We start from the raw sequence: 21186 nt of genomic DNA, 5'->3' as shown, positions 1-21186 counted from the left end.
CCAAGCCCCTAACCCCCCCCCCCCCCCGCATGTCCATCCACGGCCGCCCCACGAGGACGGAGGAGAGGTCTGGCCGGGCGCCGAGCGGGAGGGCTCTGCCTGCTGCTCGCCCCGACCCCGTTCCAAAGTCCACCTGTTATAAAAGCAGTCAGACCGCGCTCCCCCTGTCCGGAAAGCGGGCGCCCTGATCTTTTGATCCATCAAACCCTAGAAACCCCAAATGGAAGAGATTGCCAGAGGCCAGTTCAGTTTGGGGGTGGCCTCAAGATTTAGCTCTGGAGTGAGATGAACCAGAGAGAGGTGAGCGCTGGACCTCAGGTTACTCTAAAGCCTGAAGCCCTCTGAGCAGCCATGGGGTTTCCAAAGACCTTTCGGGGATTAGGGTATAAAAGTCCAAGACAAACAGGAAGTGAACCCAGAATTTCCATGACAAACCAGACACGTTAAGGTCCACTCAAACCCTATCCCAACATTGTGCTGGGTGTTGTGAGGACAGGAAACACGGAGTCTGTGAGCTCAAGGAGTCTGCAGAATTGCCAGGGAGACAAAAACACTGCCCATATAAAACTGATAACAATCCAGCAGTGTCAAATGCCTAATTCAGTGAGTGAGGCTCAGGGAGCTCAGACGAGAGGCCCGTTCCGGAAGGCAGGCCCCAGGGGACTAAAGCTACGGAGGTGGGATGGTGATGGGCAGAGAGGGGTATGCAGAGCTTCCTGCAGACCCTGGTCAGAAGGGGCGGCAGGCAGGGAGCAGTTCCCTCCCCCAGAGCCTGACCGAGGGGTACAGGGAGCAAGGACCTGAACGCAGGGGATTACTGAGACTTGAGCCTTAGTGCAGCGTCGCCCCAGGTGAGTTCCACACCAGCCCTTCAAGATGCTCGGATCTGAGGAACGCTGCCTTCTACACGCACGCATCTCAGGACAGAGTCCCGGTTCATTTTGCTGGATCCACCGTTTCCGGAACTCATTTGCCCACAGAATCCCTCACCACATCACGCCACACAGTGCACTGCCCGGCAGTTCTGCTTTGGGGACACGGAACCACACAGAGCACTGTTCCCACTCAGGATCTCGGTGATCTTGGAGGGCGGGTGCTTCCGGCAGGCGGGTGTCACGGGACCGGTTCTTGCATGTGCACACACGTACACGCACACATATACACACTAACTCATTCATACACACACACACATTCATACACAATCATACACACGCACACGCACAAACGGCTTCCCGGGAGGCAGGGGCTAGAGAAGTCTTCATCGGGTTGAAAATCAGGAAGCCCGAGTCCTAGTCCCAGGTCTCCACCTCTGCAGAGAACAGGGCTTCCCGACACTCTGAGCCACGTGATGGCATGTCCCCCGCACACACACTCCCTCCCTCACATCCCCAACACCAGATGGGTCTTCCTGTGACACGCCCCGCCGGCAGCGCCAGCCACCACCTGCAGCTTTCCCAGGCTCCAGCAGACACCCATGGGAAGAGTGCCCTCAGATTTGCACTCTCTCCTCTTGCTGCCCCAGCGATCTGGTTTGCTTTGACCCCTCCTTTACTCTCTGTGTCCGGGCTGCCGCTCCGTCTCCCTGTGTGTGTGCGCATGCTAAATGGATGCATGTGACGGGTGTGGGACAGAGCCCTGGTCTCCCTCCCTCACCCCTAACACCCAGCTCATCAACAGCCAAGACCAAGCCAGTCACGGTCAGATTATAATCCCCTGCGTACTCGAGGAAATGCTGGGACGTGTCCCTCATTCTAGGACATTTGAGTGGAAATAGGCGAAAGCACTTGTGTCTGGTTGTTTTCACCATCCTGTAATGTGCGCAGCACAGGAGCCACTAAAAGCAGCTTGGTTCCACTCCCTTCTGTTGATTTCACAGAACCGTAGTGTAAGTTTCTCGTGCGTAGATTCTGATCCGAGGAGCCCTGCTCAGAGGTGGGTCCCGAGGCCCAGGTGAGCCAGGCTGCAGACGGAGCAGTTGCTGGTCTGCGGGAGAAGGTGGGATGGGGTCGCCGAGAGACACGCCTTGTGTCCCGGGGCCTCCCCTCCGTCCCTTCACGGGTGCGGCTCCCCCACGGGGGAGGGAAGACCCAGAAAGTTCCCATAGCACAGCAGCAAGTACCACTGTCTCTCAGCCCGAATTCCTAGGCGAGTCTCCCGTCCGTATTCCGTGAAGCCAGTGAAGCCTTTGGGGGAGACCTGCTTACCGACACATCCCTGCCTCTGGCCTCTGTCTCAGAAGCCCCTCCGCCCTCACCGTCTCCAGCGCGGAGCCCTGACTGCTCTTTCCCCGGATCTGCTTTGTTCTAGCTCCGAAGTTCCTTCAACAAAGCCTTCAGTATAAAGAAGGGGCCCAAGTCCGCTTCCTCCTACTCTGACATCGAGGAGATCGCCACGCCCGACTCCTCGGCCCCCTCGTCCCCCAAACTGCAGCACCAGGCCACGGAGACTGCCTCGCCCTCCATCAAGTCCTCCGCCTCGTCCTCCGCGGGCCCCGACGCCCCCGAGTGAGTGCCCCCCACGGCAGCCCCCTCCCCGAGCAGTGGGACCGGTTACCGCCACCCTCGGGCTCAGCGTTGACGCCCGCCGCTCCCTGCCTCCTTCCAGGGGCCCCGCTCCCGCGGCCCCCCACGCCCGGCTGTTCCAGGGCAGCGAGGAGGAGGAGCCGGAGAAGAAGGAGGTGTCCGAGCTGCGCTCCGAGCTGTGGGAGAAGGAGATGAAGCTCACGGACATCCGCCTGGAAGCCCTCAACTCGGCCCACCAGCTGGACCAGCTGCGGGAGACCATGCACAACATGCAGGTCAGTCGGGCCGCGGGGCGGGGCTCCTGGACGGGGCGGGGCCGCGAGGAGGGGCGGGGCCACGGGACCCGGCGCCGAGGCTCCAGACCCCACCCCCTCCACCCCCGTTCTTGCCGCAGTTGGAGGTGGACCTGCTGAAAGCTGAGAACGACCGGCTGAAGGTGGCCCCGGGGCCCTCGGCGAGCTCCGCTCCAGGACAGGCCCCGGGGTCCTCGGCTCTGCCGTCCCCTCGCCGCTCCCTGGGCCTGGCGCTCACCCATCCCTTCAGCCCGAGCCTCGCAGATACAGGTACCTGTGGGGCAGAGGGCCGTGGGCGGGTGGAGAGAAGGAAAGGGTTCGCCCGCGCTCGCTCTGGTGCGGCTTCCTTGGGTCAGGGATGTACCGGTGCTGCCGCCGAGCCGCTGCTGGTGTCCTGAGACACCGAGGGTTGCTGTGGTCCTCAGACCTTAATCACCGTTCAGGCTTGGTCTCCAGTTTCAATTTGGGGTTAGATAAAGGCTTATCTGGAAAGGCTAGTGGCAGGAAGATGTAGGAAAGCCTGTGGATGCCCGCAGACCAGCAGCCCTCTTTCTCACTTCCAGACCTGTCTCCCATGGATGGTGTCAGCACCTCTGGTCCGAAGGAGGAAGTGACTCTTCGGGTGGTCGTGAGGATGCCCCCACAGCACATCATCAAAGGGGTAAGGGACTTCGGGGGGGGCGACACTGTCATTTCTACCCAAGGACATCTGGGCTCTAAGGACCCCCGAACCCACAGCACTCAGCTCCCAAGGCCTTTTGCGTTCTCCCCTTCTTGGAGCCATCTCCCTTGGCCTCACAGGACCTGAAGCAGCAGGAGTTCTTCCTGGGGTGCAGCAAGGTCGGTGGGAGAGTTGACTGGAAGCTGCTGGATGACGCTGTTTTCCAGGTGTTCACGGTAAGGGATGCGAGAACTCAGAGGGTCTGTTGGTCCTCTGATGACCCTGGGGTCTGGGGGCCTCTGAGGTTTTGGGCAGCCGCGCTCAGTGGGACAGACATCGCTCCTCCCCTTCCCCATCGACTTCCGTGCCCGGTAGCACTGCCTTCCTCGTGGCCTTCGTGTCTGTGTGTGTGTCCAGCTCATCTCCTTTCTCTCCCTCCCGTCCCGTCAGGACTACATTTCTAAGATGGACCCAGCCTCGACGCTGGGACTAAGCACCGAGTCCATCCACGGCTACAGCGTCAGCCACGTGAAACGGCTCCTGGATGCGGAGCCCCCGGAGCTGCCCCCCTGCCGCCGAGGGGTCAACAACATAGCAGTCTCCCTCAAAGGTCAGTCCCCGCTTCCGGGTGTGGGGCTGAGGGATAGGGGGTGGAGGCCGTCGGGTGGTCCGTCACGCATTCCTTGAGCAAGAACTGGTTGAGGGGCTATAGGGTGAAGGTCACCGTGAGGTGCAAGATGAACGAGCCCGGTCCCGACCTGTCCCAGGGATGTTGTCGTTCGCAGGACGTTTCTGCCCGGCCTGGGCTTCCCCTCCACCCAGCCCCGTAGCGCACGGCCTGCCCCACGTTTCCAGAGCCAGGCCTGGGGGTTCCCGCGGGGTCCCCGGGTGAGGAAGGCGAGCCTCAGGGCCCCGCCCAGGCTCACGCCGTCGGGGGCTGGGGTCCAGGTCTCAAGGAGAAATGTGTGGACAGCCTGGTGTTTGAGACGCTCATCCCCAAGCCCATGATGCAGCACTACATTGGCCTCCTGCTCAAGCACCGGCGCCTCGTCCTCTCCGGCCCCAGTGGCACCGGCAAGACCTACCTGACCAACCGCCTGGCCGAGTACCTGGTAGAGCGCTCCGGCCGCGAGGTCACCGAGGGCATCGTCAGCACCTTCAACATGCACCAGCAGTCCTGCAAGGTGGCCGCCACCCCGCCTGCCCCGTCCTCCCTCCCCTTCCTCGCCTCCGCCTTGACCTCCCTGCCCCTCGGTGACCCCCTTTCCCGTCTCAGCCCTGCTCCAGTCTTCTCCCTCCCTGGGCCTCCGGGAGCTCCCACCCCAGCAGGGACCGCGGTCCACACTCTGTCCCCTCATGTCCGGTGGCCCCCTGCCTGCCTCGTCAGTCCCCCCCTTCTCTTTCATTTCCTTTCTTTCCAGGATTTGTCTCTGACTGTGGGCTTCCTTCAGGGAAGCACTCAGAACTGTCACTACTGCACTGTCCCCTGCCAGGTCCTGCTGCCTCCCCAGTTCCCCCCGACGCTGTGCCATGGCTTCAAACCATGGCCCCCACTGCCGCCCCACGGGGAGGCCCGTCCATTCGGAGTGGTTCCTGGTGTAGATCCATCGAAGCAAAATGTGTGTTCCCCGACCCTGTGGGCTCTAGGGGCCGCTGCTTCAGAAGGTTGCTTTGAGCCTTCGGGCCACTGCTGATCGGTCTGGGGTGGTGTCTTCCGTAGTTCCAGGTCCAAGCGCGTCAAACAGGAACCAAGGCCCCAGGGCATCCAGAGCCAGCTCAGCGTCTCCGAAACCCTTCTCTTCAAGGCTCATCCAGGGGCTCACTGCTACCGAGTGTTGACCCACTGCCTTTTTTCGTTTCAGGATCTGCAGCTGTATCTCTCCAACCTGGCTAACCAGATAGACCGGGAAACAGGAATCGGGGATGTCCCCCTGGTGATCCTCCTGGATGACCTGAGTGAAGCAGGCTCCATCAGCGAGCTGGTCAACGGGGCCTTGACCTGCAAGTACCACAAATGGTAAGCTGGAGTCGGGACTAGCTTCATCACAGCGGCAGCAGGAGAGCCCGGTCCAGCCCAAGCTACGAGCTTTCCATGGGCGTCGGGGGAGGGTACAGGGCAGAAAGCAGGTGTTCAGACGAGTCTAAGCAAATCTCTTCTCTCCCTGCCCACAGTCCCTATATCATAGGCACCACAAATCAGCCGGTGAAAATGACGCCCAACCACGGCTTGCATCTGAGCTTCAGGTGAGGACCGCGCCCGGGATGAGCCTTCCAACCCTACCCGAGTCTGTAAACCAGTTCCGTCCAGGATGCGGCTGAAGGAAAGAGAAGTAGCGGAGCCCTGTGGGCTGGGGAGAGAGCGGGTGTGTGTGCTGTGTCAGTGCAGGGGGAGACGGACCCCTGAGACAGGAAAGGACTGTAAAACGGAGCGCTGCGGCTTCGTGGCTGAGGTTCAGGTTCTGTGCCCGCACGCCCCTTGTCCAGGCCAGGGAGGTCACATGGTTACCTGAGGGGCGTCACCAGTCTGAGAGTCAGCTCTGCCGCGGCCCCGAGTTCAGCGGACCCCCCGGGCATTAGTGGGAGGAAGCGGGGGATGGGCCCGCGGGGGATGGGCCAGCCACGCCCCCGCGCACTCCGCCCCACCCTCCGCATCCCGGCCGCAGGATGCTGACCTTCTCCAACAACGTGGAGCCCGCCAACGGCTTCCTGGTTCGCTACCTGAGGAGGAAGCTGGTGGAGTCGGACTGCGACGTGAACGCCAACAGGGAGGAGCTGCTGCGGGTGCTGGACTGGGTGCCCAAGCTGTGGTACCACCTGCACACCTTCCTGGAGAAGCACAGCACCTCGGACTTCCTCATCGGTATGGCCCGCCATGGCCTCCTGCGCCACACCAGGGGGCCGGGGGCGGGGGCACTCCCTTCCCTTCTCATGTCTTCAGCGCATAGAGTCACCGACCCCGTCCCCGAGTCACTGCGCAAGCGCCGCCGGCGCGGTCCGCACCCCGAGTCACTGCGCAAGCGCCGCCGGCGCGGTCCGCACCCCGAGTCACTGCGCAAGCGCCCCCGGCGCGGTCCGCACCCCGAGTCACTGCGCAAGCGCCCCCGGCGCGGTCCGCACCCCGAGTCACTGCGCAAGCGCCCCCGGCGCGGTCCGCACCCCGAGTCACTGCGCAAGCGCCCCCGGCGCGGTCCGCACCCCGAGTCACTGCGCAAGCGCCGCCGGCGCGGTCCGCACCCCGAGTCACTGCGCACGCATAGAGTCACCGACCCCGTCCCCGAGTCACTGCGCAAGCGCCGCCGGCGCGGTCCGCACCCCGAGTCACTGCGCAAGCGCCGCCGGCGCGGTCCGCACCCCGAGTCACTGCGCAAGCGCCCCCGGCGCGGTCCGCACCCCGAGTCACTGCGCAAGCGCCCCCGGCGCGGTCCGCACCCCGAGTCAGCCATCAGAGAGCTGACCCCTCGCCCTCATTTCCCCACGATTGCTGGGAGGAAGGGGGGAAGGGATTTCGGGGGAGTTTAAGGCTTCCCCTCGCTCCCCCACCTCCCGTCCACCCAGGGAGGCATCGTTCACGAGGCGACAGCCAGGCTCTCAGCTCCCGCCCGTCCTGACCTCCGTCTCAGTTTAGCCCAGCCCTGCGCTTCTTTCAACCCTGTGGTTATGAGACCCTCTGCCTGGTGTTAAGGAGTCAAGGGGGCAGATGACCAGGGAGAGAGAGCAAGGTTCTCGGCCATCTTCACGGCCCCATCCTTTTCCCAGGCCCCTGCTTCTTTCTGTCCTGCCCCATCGGCATTGAGGACTTCCGGACCTGGTTCATTGACCTATGGAACAACTCCATCATTCCCTACCTGCAGGAAGGGGCCAAGGACGGCATCAAGGTGAGCCCGCCCTCGACTCCACTCAGCCCAGACACCAGTCTGGCCCACCTCACAGAGCGGAAACAGGGTTAGACACAGGGCCACGGAGATCTTCAGGGTCTCCTCCTGACAGGTCAGGTGAGGCGCTGGACAGACCACGCCACATTCCTGCCTTCGGCCAGCGTTCAGCAAAGCGTTAAATGACCACTGACACTGGGGCCCTGTGTCCAGCCCTAGGCCTTCTGGCTCTGCTCTAGGGGTCAGGGCAGATAGAGAAATAATTGAGCAAAGAATTAAGCAAAACCCTATTACAGCCTTAGCTCGTTACTAACTGCTAATAAAAATGTTACTCTGGCCAAGTTACTTAAACTGTTTAATATCCTCGTGTGTAAAAAAGGAGGTGGTATAAACTCTGTTCTGCCTAAACCAGTGGCAGCGTTGCGAAGGCAAATGAAATACGTGTAGAAGTTAGAGTAAGAGCTTGGTGTGAAAGGAAAATGCCATTATTTTTAAAACCTCCTTAGTTTTCTCACCTGTTAATTAGGGCATGACCCAATGACCTGTGATGCGGTGACTAGACCCTACTGGTCACATATTATCCATAGAAGTAATGTGTCACTGTGATAGACACTGCCTGATGATATCGTAGATTTCTAGAGATGCAATGTATCATTATTTCATTTAATTTGCATTATTATTAATAGGTTTCCAACTTAACGTCATTTTTTTAAAGCTCTTTTGTGCTTTTTTTAAATTTATTTATTTATTTATTTATTTTTGGCTGAGTTGGGTCTTCGTTGCTGCGCGCGGGCTTTTCTCTAGTTGCGGTGAGCGGGGGCTGCTCTCCGTTGCGGTGTGTGGGCTTCTTATTGCTGTGGCTTCTCTTGTTGCGGAGCACGGGCTCTAGGCGCGCGGGCTTCAGTAGTTGTGGCACACAGGCTCCGTAGTTGTGGCTCGCGGGCTCTAGAGCGCAGGCTCAGTAGTTGTGGCACACGGGCTTAGTTGCTCCGCGGCACGTGGGATCTTCCCGGACCAGGGCTCGAACCCGTGTCCCCTGCATTCGCAGGTGGATTCTTAACCACTGCGCCACCAAGGAAGCCCCCCGACTCACATCATTTTTACACAGATTTCAACGAAGGTGAAATTTCTTTCAAAAGGTATTACTAAGCTGAAAGAATTTTTTACTTGGAAACTAAAATCGTGGGGTCGTAAGATTTGTCCATGTTAAGTTTTAATGCAGTCTGCCAAATCATCCTCCAAAACGGTTTCTACCAATTTATGCCAACTTATTTTCCTTCCCTTGTTGGGAAACTCAAAGGAAATCGCACAGGGATCAGAGCCTCAAGCTTTACGTTTGGGGAAGTACACACGCCATCAGGAGACTCCACGAACAAGCCTCTCATCTGCGGGCTCCTCGCCCAGTGATCACATTTCTTCTTCTCTCCAGGTTCACGGGCAGAAAGCCGCCTGGGAGGACCCCGTGGAGTGGGTCCGGGACACTCTTCCCTGGCCGTCAGCCCAACAAGACCAGTCAAAGCTGTACCACCTGCCCCCACCCACCGTGGGCCCTCACAGCATTGCTTCGCCCCCTGAGGACAGGACGGTCAAGGACAGCACGCCCAGCTCCCTGGACTCCGACCCGCTGGTGAGTAGAGGCTGCTCTAACGCAAAGGTCAGAGTGTCACAGAACCGAACCCTCGTCCACAGCCCGCTGGGGCCCGGAGGCCCAGACAAGCATGAGGCCAGGGGGTGGGAAGCTCTGGCCAGCAGAACCCTGGGCTAAGCTACACAGTGTCACCGCCGGCAAGGTGTGTGCCCTCCGGCAAAGACCCGGGCCGGGCAGAGCCCAGGTGGGAACGGCGGCCAGAGCAGGAGAGCGGCGGGGCCCATGGGTGCTCATCCTGCTGACGTTTCTGCTGCCTGGTGTCGTCCTGGCCGCTGCCGTGGTCCGGGGGCCTCAGGAGCCCTTAGAAAGTAAGCGGAGACAGGTGACAAACTAGGGGAAGTATCTGCAGTGCTAGTAACCAAGAGAGGATCGACACCCAGAACACGTGACCCTCCCCCCAAAACTGCCACGCAGAACAACAGTGGGCAAAGGAGGCAAGGGGCAGGCGTTGACTAGAGGAAATGCAAAGGGCCAATAAAGGGGCTTCCCTGGTGGCGCAGTGGTTAAGAATCCGCCTGCCAAGGCAGGGGACACGGGTTCGAGCCCTGGCCCGGGAAGATCCCACGTGCCGCGGAGCGGCTGGGCCCGTGCGCCACAACTGCTGAGCCTGCGCTCTAGAGCCCGCGAGCCACAGCTACGGAAGCCCGCGCGCCTAGAGCCCGTGCTCCGCAACAAGAGAGGCCACCGCAATGAGAAGCCCGCGCACCGCAACGAAGAGGAGGCCCCGCTCGCCGCGACTAGAGAAAGCCCCCGTGTAGCAACGAAGACCCAATGCAGCCAAACATAAATAAATAAGTAAATAAATAGATTAATTAAAAAATACTATTAAAAAAAGGGCCAATAAAAACAGAAAAAGACCCTTCCCCTCTCTAATCACTGAGGAGACGCGTATTACAACAAGGAGATGACTGTTTCACGTCTGCAGAAACGTGTGTGTGGAGGAAGCTCGGACCTTCATTCTGCTGGTGGGGGCATTTGTCAGTCACTGTTTTGGAGGATGATTTGGCAGGTGGTCTGAAAAACTTAATGCGCACAAACTCCAGGACCTTGCAATTTTACCTTTTCGAGTAGGAGATTCCTCTACTTTAGTCCTAAGACGTTTTATTTAAATTTTGACCTTGTAGAAAACAGGTGTCCTCTGTGTCAAAAGGCTTTTAAATCGGGAGGGTGCTAATACGGAAACAGAGGCTGGAAGGCAGAGCCATAGAGAGGCAACGAGGCTTCCTTAGCTGAATGGAGAGTCAGAGTCGTGAAGTGTTGAGGGAAACCGAGGGAAGAAGGGCGGGAGGTCGGACTTCCCCGGCGGTCCAGTGGTTAAGACTCGGCGCTTCCAATGCAAGGGGTGTGGGTTCGATCCCTGGTCGGGGAACTAAGATCCCACGTGCCACGCGGCACAGCTCAGGCCCCGCTGAAGTGATGGGGTGGGAGCTAGGGAGAAGCAGGTCCTAAGGGCACTGGGTGCAGCCGCTGGGCCGTGGTCTGTTGCAAGGAGAGCTGTTAGACGGTCTTTGGGCCCTTCCCACCTCCTCCTGGGACTGGCCGGATCTGCGGGAGCGCTGGCACCTTGCGGGGCGGAGGTGGCTCTGCCCTCTGGCCTTCCCTGCACGTCAGGGCCAGAGCAGCACCCTACCTGCCCGGCACTCCCGAGGGCTGGTCCCCGCATTCGAGCTTACACGCAGGGTGGAAGCAGTCATCTTGGCCTCTTCCTGAACCAGCCGCAAACTCTCTGGGCTCTCAGCCCCTTGCAGACCCAGGACCAGACCCACAGTCTGATTTTCTGTTTTTCCCAAAGTCCCAACTCTCCGTAACTGTTTCTCCGCCCCTCTTTAGATGGCCATGCTGCTGAAACTCCAGGAGGCTGCCAATTACATCGAGTCTCCAGACCGGGAAAGCATCCTGGACCCCAACCTCCAGGCCACGCTCTGAGGGCCCGGCGGCCAGTCACAGGACAGCAGGACGCGGACACTGCTGCGTGCAGCCTCCTCTTCCCCGCTTCCTCCTGAGCGCTGGCTCTGTGGCCACGAGGACAGGAGGGGGGAGGTGGAAGGAGGGGGCGGCTTCCTGGTGCTGCACCTTCAAGAACTCCCAGTGGGACTGGTGGGTGGACCTGTGTCCCCAGGTACATTTCCTGGCCTCCTCTTGTGACTTTGGGGAAAAGATGATCCTGGGTCTTTTTCCCTGATTTCTTGTCTCAATTACAAACTCCTGAGCTTTCTGGGGAGGGGTTCAGAAGACATCAAACAAGCCTGCAGTAGTTCCTAACTGATGCTCACAGACAACTCAGAGACACGGCGCCGTGGGGGAATCTGCTGGGGGAGGTGGCGGCTCCCCAGACCTTCCCGCGGACCCTGCCCAGTTCTATCGCCACTGCCAACAGCTCTCCCCGCACCCCGAGATTTGGCTGCAGCCCAGAAAAAGAAGCATGTGATTTAAAAACGTTTAAATCAATCTGTAAAGGGTTTAAAAAACAAAACAAAAAAAAAAAAAGGAAAAGCTGAAGCCGGAGGGAGGAAATCCATTTGCCTGGGCAGAGAGCGTGCCGCCCTCCCTGCCCTCTGGACCACATGGGGGCACCGACGAGACGGCTGTGATCTGAGAAGCTGCCAGACCCCAGAGGTGCCACCACAGCCTTCAGAGAAGCACCGCCGGCTCCGTCTCAGCCTCTAATTTAACACGCATGAGTCAATAAACCCTACTTTTTTTACTTTTTATTTTTGATTTTGTTTTGTTTCCATTTTCCCCTCCCATTTGCCTATTTATTCTCCTCCTCTCTTTTTGGTTTGTTTTTTCCCATTTCCTCCCACGTCCACGAGATGCTCACGTTGCTTTTCCAAGTCGCTCTTTGGAGAGCCCGGTGCCACCTGATTGGCACCAGCTGGACGCCTGCCATGCCGCTGTGTCGGCCACCCTTGGGGCTCACATGGGGCGTGAAGCATTGGCTCAGCAGTGGGACAAGAGGGACCTCGAGGTCCCTTTTGAGAAAACACACGCTCTGCCTGGAGCCCGGCGGCCAGCCTCTAGAGGAGAGCGCGTCGCCTCACCCCGATACAAGATCTAATCTGAGCTTCCCCGTGGACTGGAGGAAAACCGGAAACTGGAAATCTCTCTGTCCTGTGGCCTGTGGAGCCCCTCGCTGCACTATTCTGATGGCGATCGCTTTGCCCAACTGCATCCAAAATCCCCAGCCGGCCTTTACTGTTGGTTTAGAACAAGTGACTAGTCCCTTAGGAGCGGACATCCATGTGCCATGCTCCCAGTCAGAATATAAGGAGTTTGATTTGGTGGCAGAGATCTGCCCTCCAAAGGGATCCACTTTTTGCAGAAGTTGCCCCGAAGTTTTGGCAGTCCTAATTCGTTCACTGGACAAGCACTTGAGATAGGGCGCTTACCATGTACAAGTCACTAGGTTAAAAAAAAAAAAAAGACGTGGGCACTTATGTTCACAGTCTAGTAGGAAATGTTAACTTCCATTAAACGCACACATCTCCTTGTTTTCTGGACCTTCAGGCTCACCTGAGAAACGGAGCCAAAACCCGAGGAGCCGGCCCGCGAGGAGCCCGTGATTAGCTGTGTCCAGCGCACAGGGTTGCCTGGGGAGGCTGCGGTTTGGGGCTCTGCAGACCAGGGATGTGTGATGAGCCCGGGCCCAAGTGTTTGCTCTTCAGACCCCCAAGTAGCACAAGACCTTATCAGAACCTGCGGGCACACGAATCACTAACCAGGATCGCTCTGTCCCGCCAAACCAAGGAGTAGCTGCGTCTGAATCTTCGGATCAGAAGGCTTTCATTTAGGTCCAAAAGGTGGTCCAGAATGCTCCCTCCCAAAGCTTCTGCATTCACCCGGTGGCTCCCATGGGTGACGGGTTCGTCTCTGCTGGAGACGACGTCTGCTGATGCTGCTAGAGCTGGAGAGACCCCCAACTCAGCCGGAAAATATGCAATTCTGAGCGGGAAGAGGCTGTTTGTCCAAGGATGGTGCTGACATCACTGCCTTAAGGTCTCTGCCGTGCAGAAGGAGGAGGCCCCGGAGCTGGGCGTTCTAGCTTGGAAGGACGGGGAAACACCCGAGCGGGCCTTCTCTGGGCTCTGGCCTCTCGCGGCCCCTCCCCGGCTGCAGCCCCGTGGCCGGGCTCAGGCTCCCGGCGCCGTCTCCACCCGGGGGCCGAGCCTTTCTCTCTGTTCTCGGTGCTGCCCAGCCAGTGCCTTCGGTCGCGGGCGTTAACTGGCTACTTGAGAAGAAGGAAAGGGGTGACCCTCTTCCTCCATTCCAACTGCCTCCGACCCCCAAAGCGCTTCCTGCTTGCCTGGTCACCGTGGATACCACCGCGAAGTTTCGTGGATCCCCAGCAGGCTGGCTCTGGAGGCCTCGGGTCCCGGCGTTTCACCTCCGTTCGCGGATCCACCGCTCTGCTCTCGGCTGACTGCTGCGTTTAGCCCGGGTCCCCAGCCGCTTGCCCCCAGAAAGTGGGATCGCATCCGGCCAAGTGGCACTGCCCCTCCGCTCTCCCTCTGGAGCCCGGGCCCCCTGGCTGTGGGCGTGGAGGGATCACGGTGACGGTGACGTGGCGACTGGGGCAGGCCGGAACTCCTCAGGTGCTAGGAGCCTCGGGGCGCTCATCCGGAGTCCCCTGGAGCTGAAACCCGAGCCCCACCGCCTCCAGCCTGAAATGAGTGGCCGGCGCAGCTCCACAGCATATTCTCTCCCTCCTACAGCCCTGCTTCTTCGTCGAGACCACTGGGATCCCTCAGAAGAAGAACAGCGCGGTCCCAGGGCTAAACTCTCAACGCCCAGCACCTTGAGAAGAATCAGGCCTCTCCAGGACTGGAGTGTGTGCGCCCTCCCCCCGCTCCAGCCCCCCAACTCCTTTCCTCACCAAAGCCGGCGAGCAGACCACGTGGCTCGGTGCCCAGCCCCGCTGCAGGGCGGGGGTGCGGCCGCGGCCCCTCGTTCCTGGATGAAGGAGACCAACGCATTTTGTCCAGTGTATCTGTCCTCAGCCCCTGCCTAGGCACGAAAAATAAAGCACTAGGCGATGGAGGCCAGCAGAGGACCGATGTCTGTGTGTGTCTCTCTCACGAAAGCAGCTGGCTGCTGCCACGCCCTATCTTCCGAGCTCCATCGAGTATTTTTTAAAACCTCCGCTCTGAGGCAGCTCTGCGGTGCTTACCTCTGTGTGTGCGTGAGCGGCATCCCAGCGTCTTTGTCACGTGGTCGAAGCCTCGAGAAGCTGCAGGGAAGTCGGGTTTCCTGAGGTCCTGGGGAGCCCCTATTGCAGAGTCCTTAGTGGTTGACATGCTAAGCTTTGGTCACATGCTAAGCTTTGGTTCTCAGTTACCAACCTTCTCACCCATCCACCCATACTCCTTAAGGACCCAAGACAAAATAGTGATTTTTTTTTTAAAAAATTTTTTATTTCTTGCCTTCTGGTTTTCCTGGTTTGGGCCTAATCTCACCATTTCTTCACTCCTAGCTCCCTGAGACAAGACTCCCAGTCTTCAGAGGGTCGCTCTTCCGTCTCTGAGTTCACTTTATTTCCTGTACTTTTCCAAGAGGAGGAAGAAGGCGGTGGTGACCTGCCCCTTCTCACCAGCACCTCACACACACCAACCCTGCACAGAGGTGAAAGCTGCCTACTTGAGTGGGGCTTGGCCCTGTAAGCTGGGATCAGGGCCAGCCTCCATGCTACTTTACGGACCCTTTACTGCAAGGCGTTTGGGAGAGGAAGTTGCGCTTGTCCTAATCACACAGTTAACGAGGCATTCTTTCTAGGGCTAGGGTCATCTGGGTCACCAAGTGTAACTTCTCATCATACTTTTTTCCCTTTCCTTAATCCTGGGCCTTACCTAAGCGGAAGCTAGTAAGTAGACGCTAGTCTACTAGTAAGCAACGCCCCTCAACTGATGGGATGAAATGTGCTCTTCCGGAGGGTTCACTAGTGGAACCCCAGTACTCTCTTATGATGACTGATAACTACTAGCGAGCTCTGGTCCATGGCCCCCACCAAAGAGGCCGTAAGAAAATGGTCTTAGGGACACTGTGTTCCCAGAAGGCCAAAGCCTGAGCATAATGCCCTTTATAATTGAATCCGTTTTATATATTCATGAGCCCTCAGTCAACCTGATCAGGGATATAGGGGGCCGCCACCTTCGCTTGCCTACCGCTGAGGGTCCATGTGTGCGTGTCAGCTCAGCCCAGCCTGGAGCAAGTGCTCCAGCCACAGACCCTGCGAGAGACGGCACAGTCTGAACGTGAGGACACCAAGAGAAGTTTGGAAGCTGCAGAAATACCAACACAGTGGAAAATTAAGCCTGTGTGTACGGGATCCTCCCAGCCTGGTGTTTTGGTTCTTTCTTAGTGGTTATGCCACGGAGAGCTTTCTGTGACAGGCATGGTCATGGAAGTAAGTGAACACTTGGTCCCTTGATTCCTCTCTCTCTTTTTTTTTTCTGGCTGTGCCCCTCGGCTTGCAGGATCTGAGTTCCCCGACCAGGGATTGAACCCAGGCCACAGCAGTGAAAGCGCCGAGTCCTGACCACTGGACCGCCAGGGAATTCCCACCTCTTTCATTTTTTTTTTTTTTCCTTTTTTTGCCTCCTCTCAACTATTTATTCTGATTTCTCGACAAGTGAGTTAATTGGATAGGCCCCCGTGACAGACATTCCATACTCAAATTCATAGCTTTCTGCCAAAACAACATATTGCGTGCTGCTATATTTTCTGCGTCGGAACTGGGAACTGACGCCCACCTCTTTCATTTCTTAATATGTTCTTACATATGTTTCCAGACCAGCAGTGCTGGCAGCATCTGAGGACTGGTTAGAAATGAAGTTCTCAGAACCCATCCCGGGCCTGTTGAATCAGAAACTGGGGAGAAGGCCCAGTGATTCGTGTTTTAACGAACCTCTTGGTAATTCTGCTGCCCGCTACAGTTCGCAGCTCACTGTGTTAGGGAAAGCCAAGGGTCAGCGTCCTCACACTGGGGCTTTAGGACCAAAAATAAGGTCCTAGGTTACAATTCAGACTTTAACATTAGTTTCGGAGTGTTCTCATGCTTCCTCATGATTCTGTTTTTCCTTTCATTTAACAGAAAGGACGGGTATGTGTGCCTTTGGGCAGAAGTTGAGGGGCGAGTGCTTGCCTCTCCTAGTCAAACACGACCTTCAGGGAAAAATGTCATGGCTCTGAGATCCCTACGGGGCTTCCCAGGGGGACGCAGTGGGAGAGCTCTTCCAGGTAGCTCTTCTGCTGGGTGACGTGTCTGCTCGGCCTTTTTCTGGTGATATACTAGGATGAGAACGGTTTAAAAATGTGACATGCATTTCCATGAAAACTTGTTCTCTTATCAGCATCCCTCACCCTTGCCCCAGTTCTCAAGGGCACTGCCAAGTCTGAGAACCTGCCAGAACCTCCTGGCCGCCCCCCACACCCACCCCGGCCCTGCTCAGTCCGCAGGAGAAAGGTTGAGGCAGTGGAGCACCAAGTCGTCGGGGTCATCCATCCTTTCCCCGCACCAGGACACACGACTACTCGTGGCGACAGAATTAAAAGAAATTGTTTTTAATCCGAAAGGCACTTCCTACCTTTCCAAACTCACAGACCAGCGGGGGGGGCCGGGGGGGCCGCGTGGGAGATGACCAGCGGGGGGGGGCCGGGGGGGCCGCGTGGGAGATGAGGTGCGTACAACTGGTTTTGTTTCAGGTCTGTCCGTTCTCCTCCTGAGAGCACTTGTGGGTGGAGGACGAGGAACCACCTGGCACTGGGCCTCCTGGGCGCGGGGACCAAGCAGCTGGAGGAGGACGAGAAGGCGAGTGAAGTGCTGCGCTAAAGTCACCGCGGGCCCTCCGTGCGGGCCCTTCGTCCAGCCCCTGCGGGGTCTCCCCGCATCCAGCCACGTCCTGTGTCTCCAGACAGAAGATGTGGATGGGAAGGCCGGGGTTCCCATCCCAGCCCCATCCCAGCCTGTCTCTGGGCCACTGCTGTGCGAGGGCCTCCCACTTGCTGCTTCTTGGTTTTGGGGTTTTTTTTTTGGAACAGAACCATCTTTTTCTCAAATGCATTCCAGCCCCTGCTGGGTTTCTTTCCTTGTCCCTCACGCACCCGTCCCGTTTTAGGCAGCGCTGTTTGTGTGATGGAATCTTGTTTCTCAAACACACAGCGATCCTCAGGTGGAAGGTGGGCAGGAATCTTTGCAACACTTTTTTTTTTTTTTATTTATCGTGCACAAACCCCCAAACCAGGATGTGTGTGTGTGTGTCTGTGTGTTTATGGTTTTTATCACCGGCCCTCCCTCTTTCAACCTACCCCCCTTTATATCTGATGTAGAGAAAGTGAGCCGTTGTACATAGTTGCGGTAACAATCATAAAGAGAGCTGGGCCGTGCCCTCGGTGATTCATCTTAAATAACAAAGTGGTTGAAAGTTAAGTCGGTGCCGGGGCCCCGCAGAAGAGGCCTTCCTCCATCACTGCCAGAGGCCCCTCACCTGGGCCCTCTGTCCATCAGGCATGTCTCCTCCCACCGAGAGTCACCTGTTTGATGCCATTTGCATTTCAATAAAGTTATCTTCTGTGTTGTCCTATAGCTCTCTCCAGCTCCCTCTGTCTGGTTTCTGTTTCCATTTATCTTCTGGCCCGTGCCTTGATCGGGAAGGTCATTTGCCGAACCCAGAGGTAAGAGCCACCTGCCTGGATAGCTGATGCTCAGCCCTAAGCAGGACCCTCTCGGCCCCTTTGGTTGAGGGTGGGGTGGGGTCCTGCTTGCAGACTGGACGCAGCCTCCTTCACCAGAACTCGAAACTTCCAGCCCAGACCTCGGGGCTCTTTGAATCCTCCATCCACGGCCTCGATGTCTGAAAACGTACCACCCTCTGGACTTGCCTAAGTTTTCTTCTTGGAGTAAAAGTGACTAAACCTCTGAGAAAAGAAGCTGTTCTAATAGAGTTCTGCTTCTCCTGGCCATTGAAAGAAGGGAAATAGGAAGTCCTCCTCTGCCCTACTGTGGAACTGTGGCGTCCAAAAGGGCATCTTTCCCCTACGAAATTGTGGTGACACAAGCCACCTCTGCCCTCTAGTAGGAGGTGGCAAGTGGGTTTAGAGCTCTCCTCAAAATAAATAATCGAGGAATCATTCTTTCGGAAGAATACTCAGGCGAGGTGACTTAATTCCTGGTGACCAGCTTAGCCTCCGAAGCCTTAGAACTGGGCTAGGAATTGCTAACTGGTTTCCTTTGCCACTTGGGAAGGAGTCGTGGTTCCTAGAAACGTTTTCAAGGCACTTAACCTGAACAGCTTCCTAAGAAATGCCTGTTCCCATTTGCTCTGACCCTGGCACTCCGACGACAGCCCCGCCCCTGTGCCGCGGCGCGCTTGCCCCTGCCGCGCACTGCCAACCGCTCTGCGCAGTCCTCTCCACTTGCTCCAGGCTTTAGGAGTGTCTCTGCACCTTGAGCCACGTCCCCGAGCAGCCCAGCATGGCCATATTAACTACTTATCCCTCCACCCTGTAAGGTCCAGCCATAATGTCCCTGGATAAAAACTTTATACTTTCTCAGCTAGTAGGACTTACTCTCAGTAGGACTTGTAAGCACGCACTCTGGACGGAATTCCCTTTCCCACGCTGCTCTCTCCTGGCCAGCCACGGTCCAACCTTGAGGTTGGGTTGATCCACCCGAAAAACCAATGGACTCCCCACTGCCCAGTCCACGCATATGCCTTCCCCCGACCTTTGGATTCCGGAGGCTAAGAGATGAAGACTCTCACTCGTTTCGGGGCAAAAGCGGTTGGTTTGAAAGAGGAGCTAATTCCGACGCTCTCCTTAAAGCCTCGTCCACCCATCCCCATCCCACCTTCTCCTGACTTGGTATCTTACGCGTGAAGGACCCGTGTATGTGGAGTCACAGGTGACGAGCTGCGCTCCCGGCGAGGCTGCCCAGCCGCCGTTAAGCCGCAGGAGAAACCCCACCTCCTGGCCCCCCGGCCAGGTTCCTGCGGAGACGGTGCAGTTCTCGTCCCCGCGGCAGGTGGCGCTGTCTCCGGAGGCTCAGGCCGCGGCCCCGCCCTCGCGCGCTTGCCGGGCCAGGGCGCAGGCACGGCCTCGCGGATTGGCCGCGCGCAGGAGCCGTCCGGCGGCGGCGGCGGCGGCGGGTTGGGCCACGGGGCTGGCGCGCGGCGCGGAGCAAGATGGCGGCGGCGGCGGCAGCTGGTGCGGCCTCCGGGCTGCCGGGGCCGGTGGCCCAGGGGCTGAAGGAGGCGTTGGTGGACACGCTCACCGGGATCCTGTCCCCGGTGCAGGAGGTGCGCGCGGCCGCCGAGGAGCAGATTAAGGTGCTGGAGGTGACGGAGGGTGAGTGAGGCGGGCCGTCGCGAGGGCGGCGGGTCTGGGCCGCGCTGACCACTGGCCGCGCTTCGGCCGGAGGCTGGGCCCGGGGAGGTCGGGGGCCGGGGAGGCCTGGGGCCGCTGGGCCCCGGCCGGGCGGAGCGCGGGGCCGGGGGCGCCGGGCAGGGGCGCGGGGCCGGATTGGGGGGGCGGGTGACGGGGGCGCGTTCTCTGCCGGACTGCGGGCCTGGGCGCGGCTGTCAGCTGGGGGCCTGGCGGGACCTCCGCACGTTTCCCCGGGAATCAATCACGCCTGTGCGGCCGCCTTCCCTCCCCGCCGCGTCCCCGCCGGTTTTCGGAGCGGCCGGCACTGTTCGGAGGAGCCGATCGTTCTTTGTCTTTGTGTCTTTGTCCCCCTCCTCCTATTGGAAGCTTGAAAGTGATGGAGGAGAAAACAAGCCGTAGGCTTGAGGTTGTTCTTCAGTTCCTGCCGAGCGGGCCTTTCTCCAGGCCCGGGGCAGCCACGCTCCGAAGAGCATTAGATCCTGAAACAGGAGGAGGGAAATCCGCTCGGGGTTTATGTCAGGAATACGTCTGGCCTGTCGGGGCTTCGCTGGCAGAACTCCAAACCTGCGGACTCCTCCAGCTCAGCAGGACGGTCCCACCACCTCTCAGAGTGGCCGTAGGAGTTGGCCCGCCTACGGACTGAGGGTTTTTATTGGAAAGAACTTAAGACAAAGCTCACTTAAATTTAATTTTATAATCTCCCGCAGCATGAGAGAGCTCTTGAAGAACTAAATTATCTCTATTGGAAATACGTTGAGATTTGGGATCTAGCAAGTTAAGGACCATTTTGAAGGCCCAGTTGTAATTGTCATTGTCTTGTGAAATGTTAGATCCTATAAGAGGAGCCGAGCACAGATTGACCTGTAGGAGTTATTACAGCCTACTAGGTGAAATTCCTTTATTCATGCTAACGTCTCTGCCTCGCTTGCGTGTGAAGGAGAAAGGGTGACAGAGCAAAGGAACCTCATCACATTCAAGTTGCTACTTGAATAAAGTTGAAGGTCCGGTACCTTCTCTGAGTGACACCCGGGGTTCCCCGTGCCCCAGGCATAGGTCTGGTGCTTTCCTACAAAAGGTGAACCTTCGCTCGTGTTTGAACTGTCCAGCAGCAGCTCCGATTGGGCTCTGATCCCTTCGACTCTAGCCAACACCATGGTCTCATCTAGGCAAAGTCAGTTATCATCTTGAGATCTTCTTGAAGTTCTACTCTCTTACTTCATCTTTTTTGGGTCTCAAAATAAGAAATTAAACAGAAGTGCAGAATTTTGCATTTGATCTAGGCCACTGATGGGAATAGATTCTCTCTCCCTCTCACACACAGACACCCCCCCCCCCCATAACTTACCGGGAACCTGCTACCAGTGTGCTGCGAGCCATGGAGAGGGTTTGACACAGCAGCCTGCTGTTGGTGACCCAGTAGGAAGGCATGTGACTCACAGGTTTGGGATGTGATGTGCAGGTTGAATCAAGTCTGTGGAGTTGAATGTGGTACTTTGGACCCTTTGGGGGTTGTTTGTGTTTTTAAATAGTCTAATTTCTTTTGTTTATTGAAAAACTATAGAAATCCACCCCTTTCAGTAACCTCTTTTTGAGATGGCGGATGGTGATCCGTTCCTCTGATACAGTACCTTGCTTCTCTCCTTTCCTCTCTTGTGGCCTTTCACAAGCTGTTTTTTGCCATGGGGTCCAGAGTACCTCCTGTCTTCTCTTCAGTCTGAATGTCACACATTTCCTTTGCGCGGCCGGTTTCTTTTCCTTTAATGAAAGCAGAGCTCGTGCCTTCCCAGCCCGGCTTTAGCCAGCAGTCTGGCCT

General features: G+C 57.8%; 2 protein-coding genes across 2 annotated transcripts in view; both read left to right on the top strand.

Annotated features, from left to right (window-relative positions):
• NAV1 (neuron navigator 1) overlaps positions 1-11707 on the top strand; it is a 150290-nt gene extending 138583 nt beyond the window's left edge. Inside the window, exons 20-32 of the mRNA XM_024130562.3 lie at positions 2308-2504; positions 2605-2797; positions 2917-3085; positions 3379-3476; positions 3617-3712; positions 3927-4086; positions 4425-4660; positions 5339-5493; positions 5649-5720; positions 6140-6336; positions 7233-7351; positions 8778-8975; positions 10827-11707. Coding sequence (XP_023986330.2) covers positions 2308-2504; positions 2605-2797; positions 2917-3085; positions 3379-3476; positions 3617-3712; positions 3927-4086; positions 4425-4660; positions 5339-5493; positions 5649-5720; positions 6140-6336; positions 7233-7351; positions 8778-8975; positions 10827-10922 — 1986 coding nt within the window. The 3' untranslated portion in view covers positions 10923-11707. The remainder of the gene's footprint in view (positions 1-2307; positions 2505-2604; positions 2798-2916; positions 3086-3378; positions 3477-3616; positions 3713-3926; positions 4087-4424; positions 4661-5338; positions 5494-5648; positions 5721-6139; positions 6337-7232; positions 7352-8777; positions 8976-10826) is intronic.
• A 7436-nt stretch (positions 11708-19143) lies between these two features.
• Positions 19144-21186, top strand: part of IPO9 (importin 9) — a 47860-nt gene continuing 45817 nt past the window's right edge. The window contains exon 1 of the mRNA XM_028488247.2: positions 19144-19315. Within this exon, the coding sequence (XP_028344048.2) occupies positions 19172-19315 (144 nt within the window). The 5' untranslated portion in view covers positions 19144-19171. The remainder of the gene's footprint in view (positions 19316-21186) is intronic.

This window comes from Physeter macrocephalus, chromosome 4 (assembly GCF_002837175.3).
Source record: "Physeter macrocephalus isolate SW-GA chromosome 4, ASM283717v5, whole genome shotgun sequence".
Lineage (NCBI taxonomy): Eukaryota > Metazoa > Chordata > Mammalia > Artiodactyla > Physeteridae > Physeter > Physeter macrocephalus.
The sequence above is the reverse complement of the archived record's forward strand: the minus strand, read 5'-3'. Positions and strand labels throughout refer to the sequence as shown.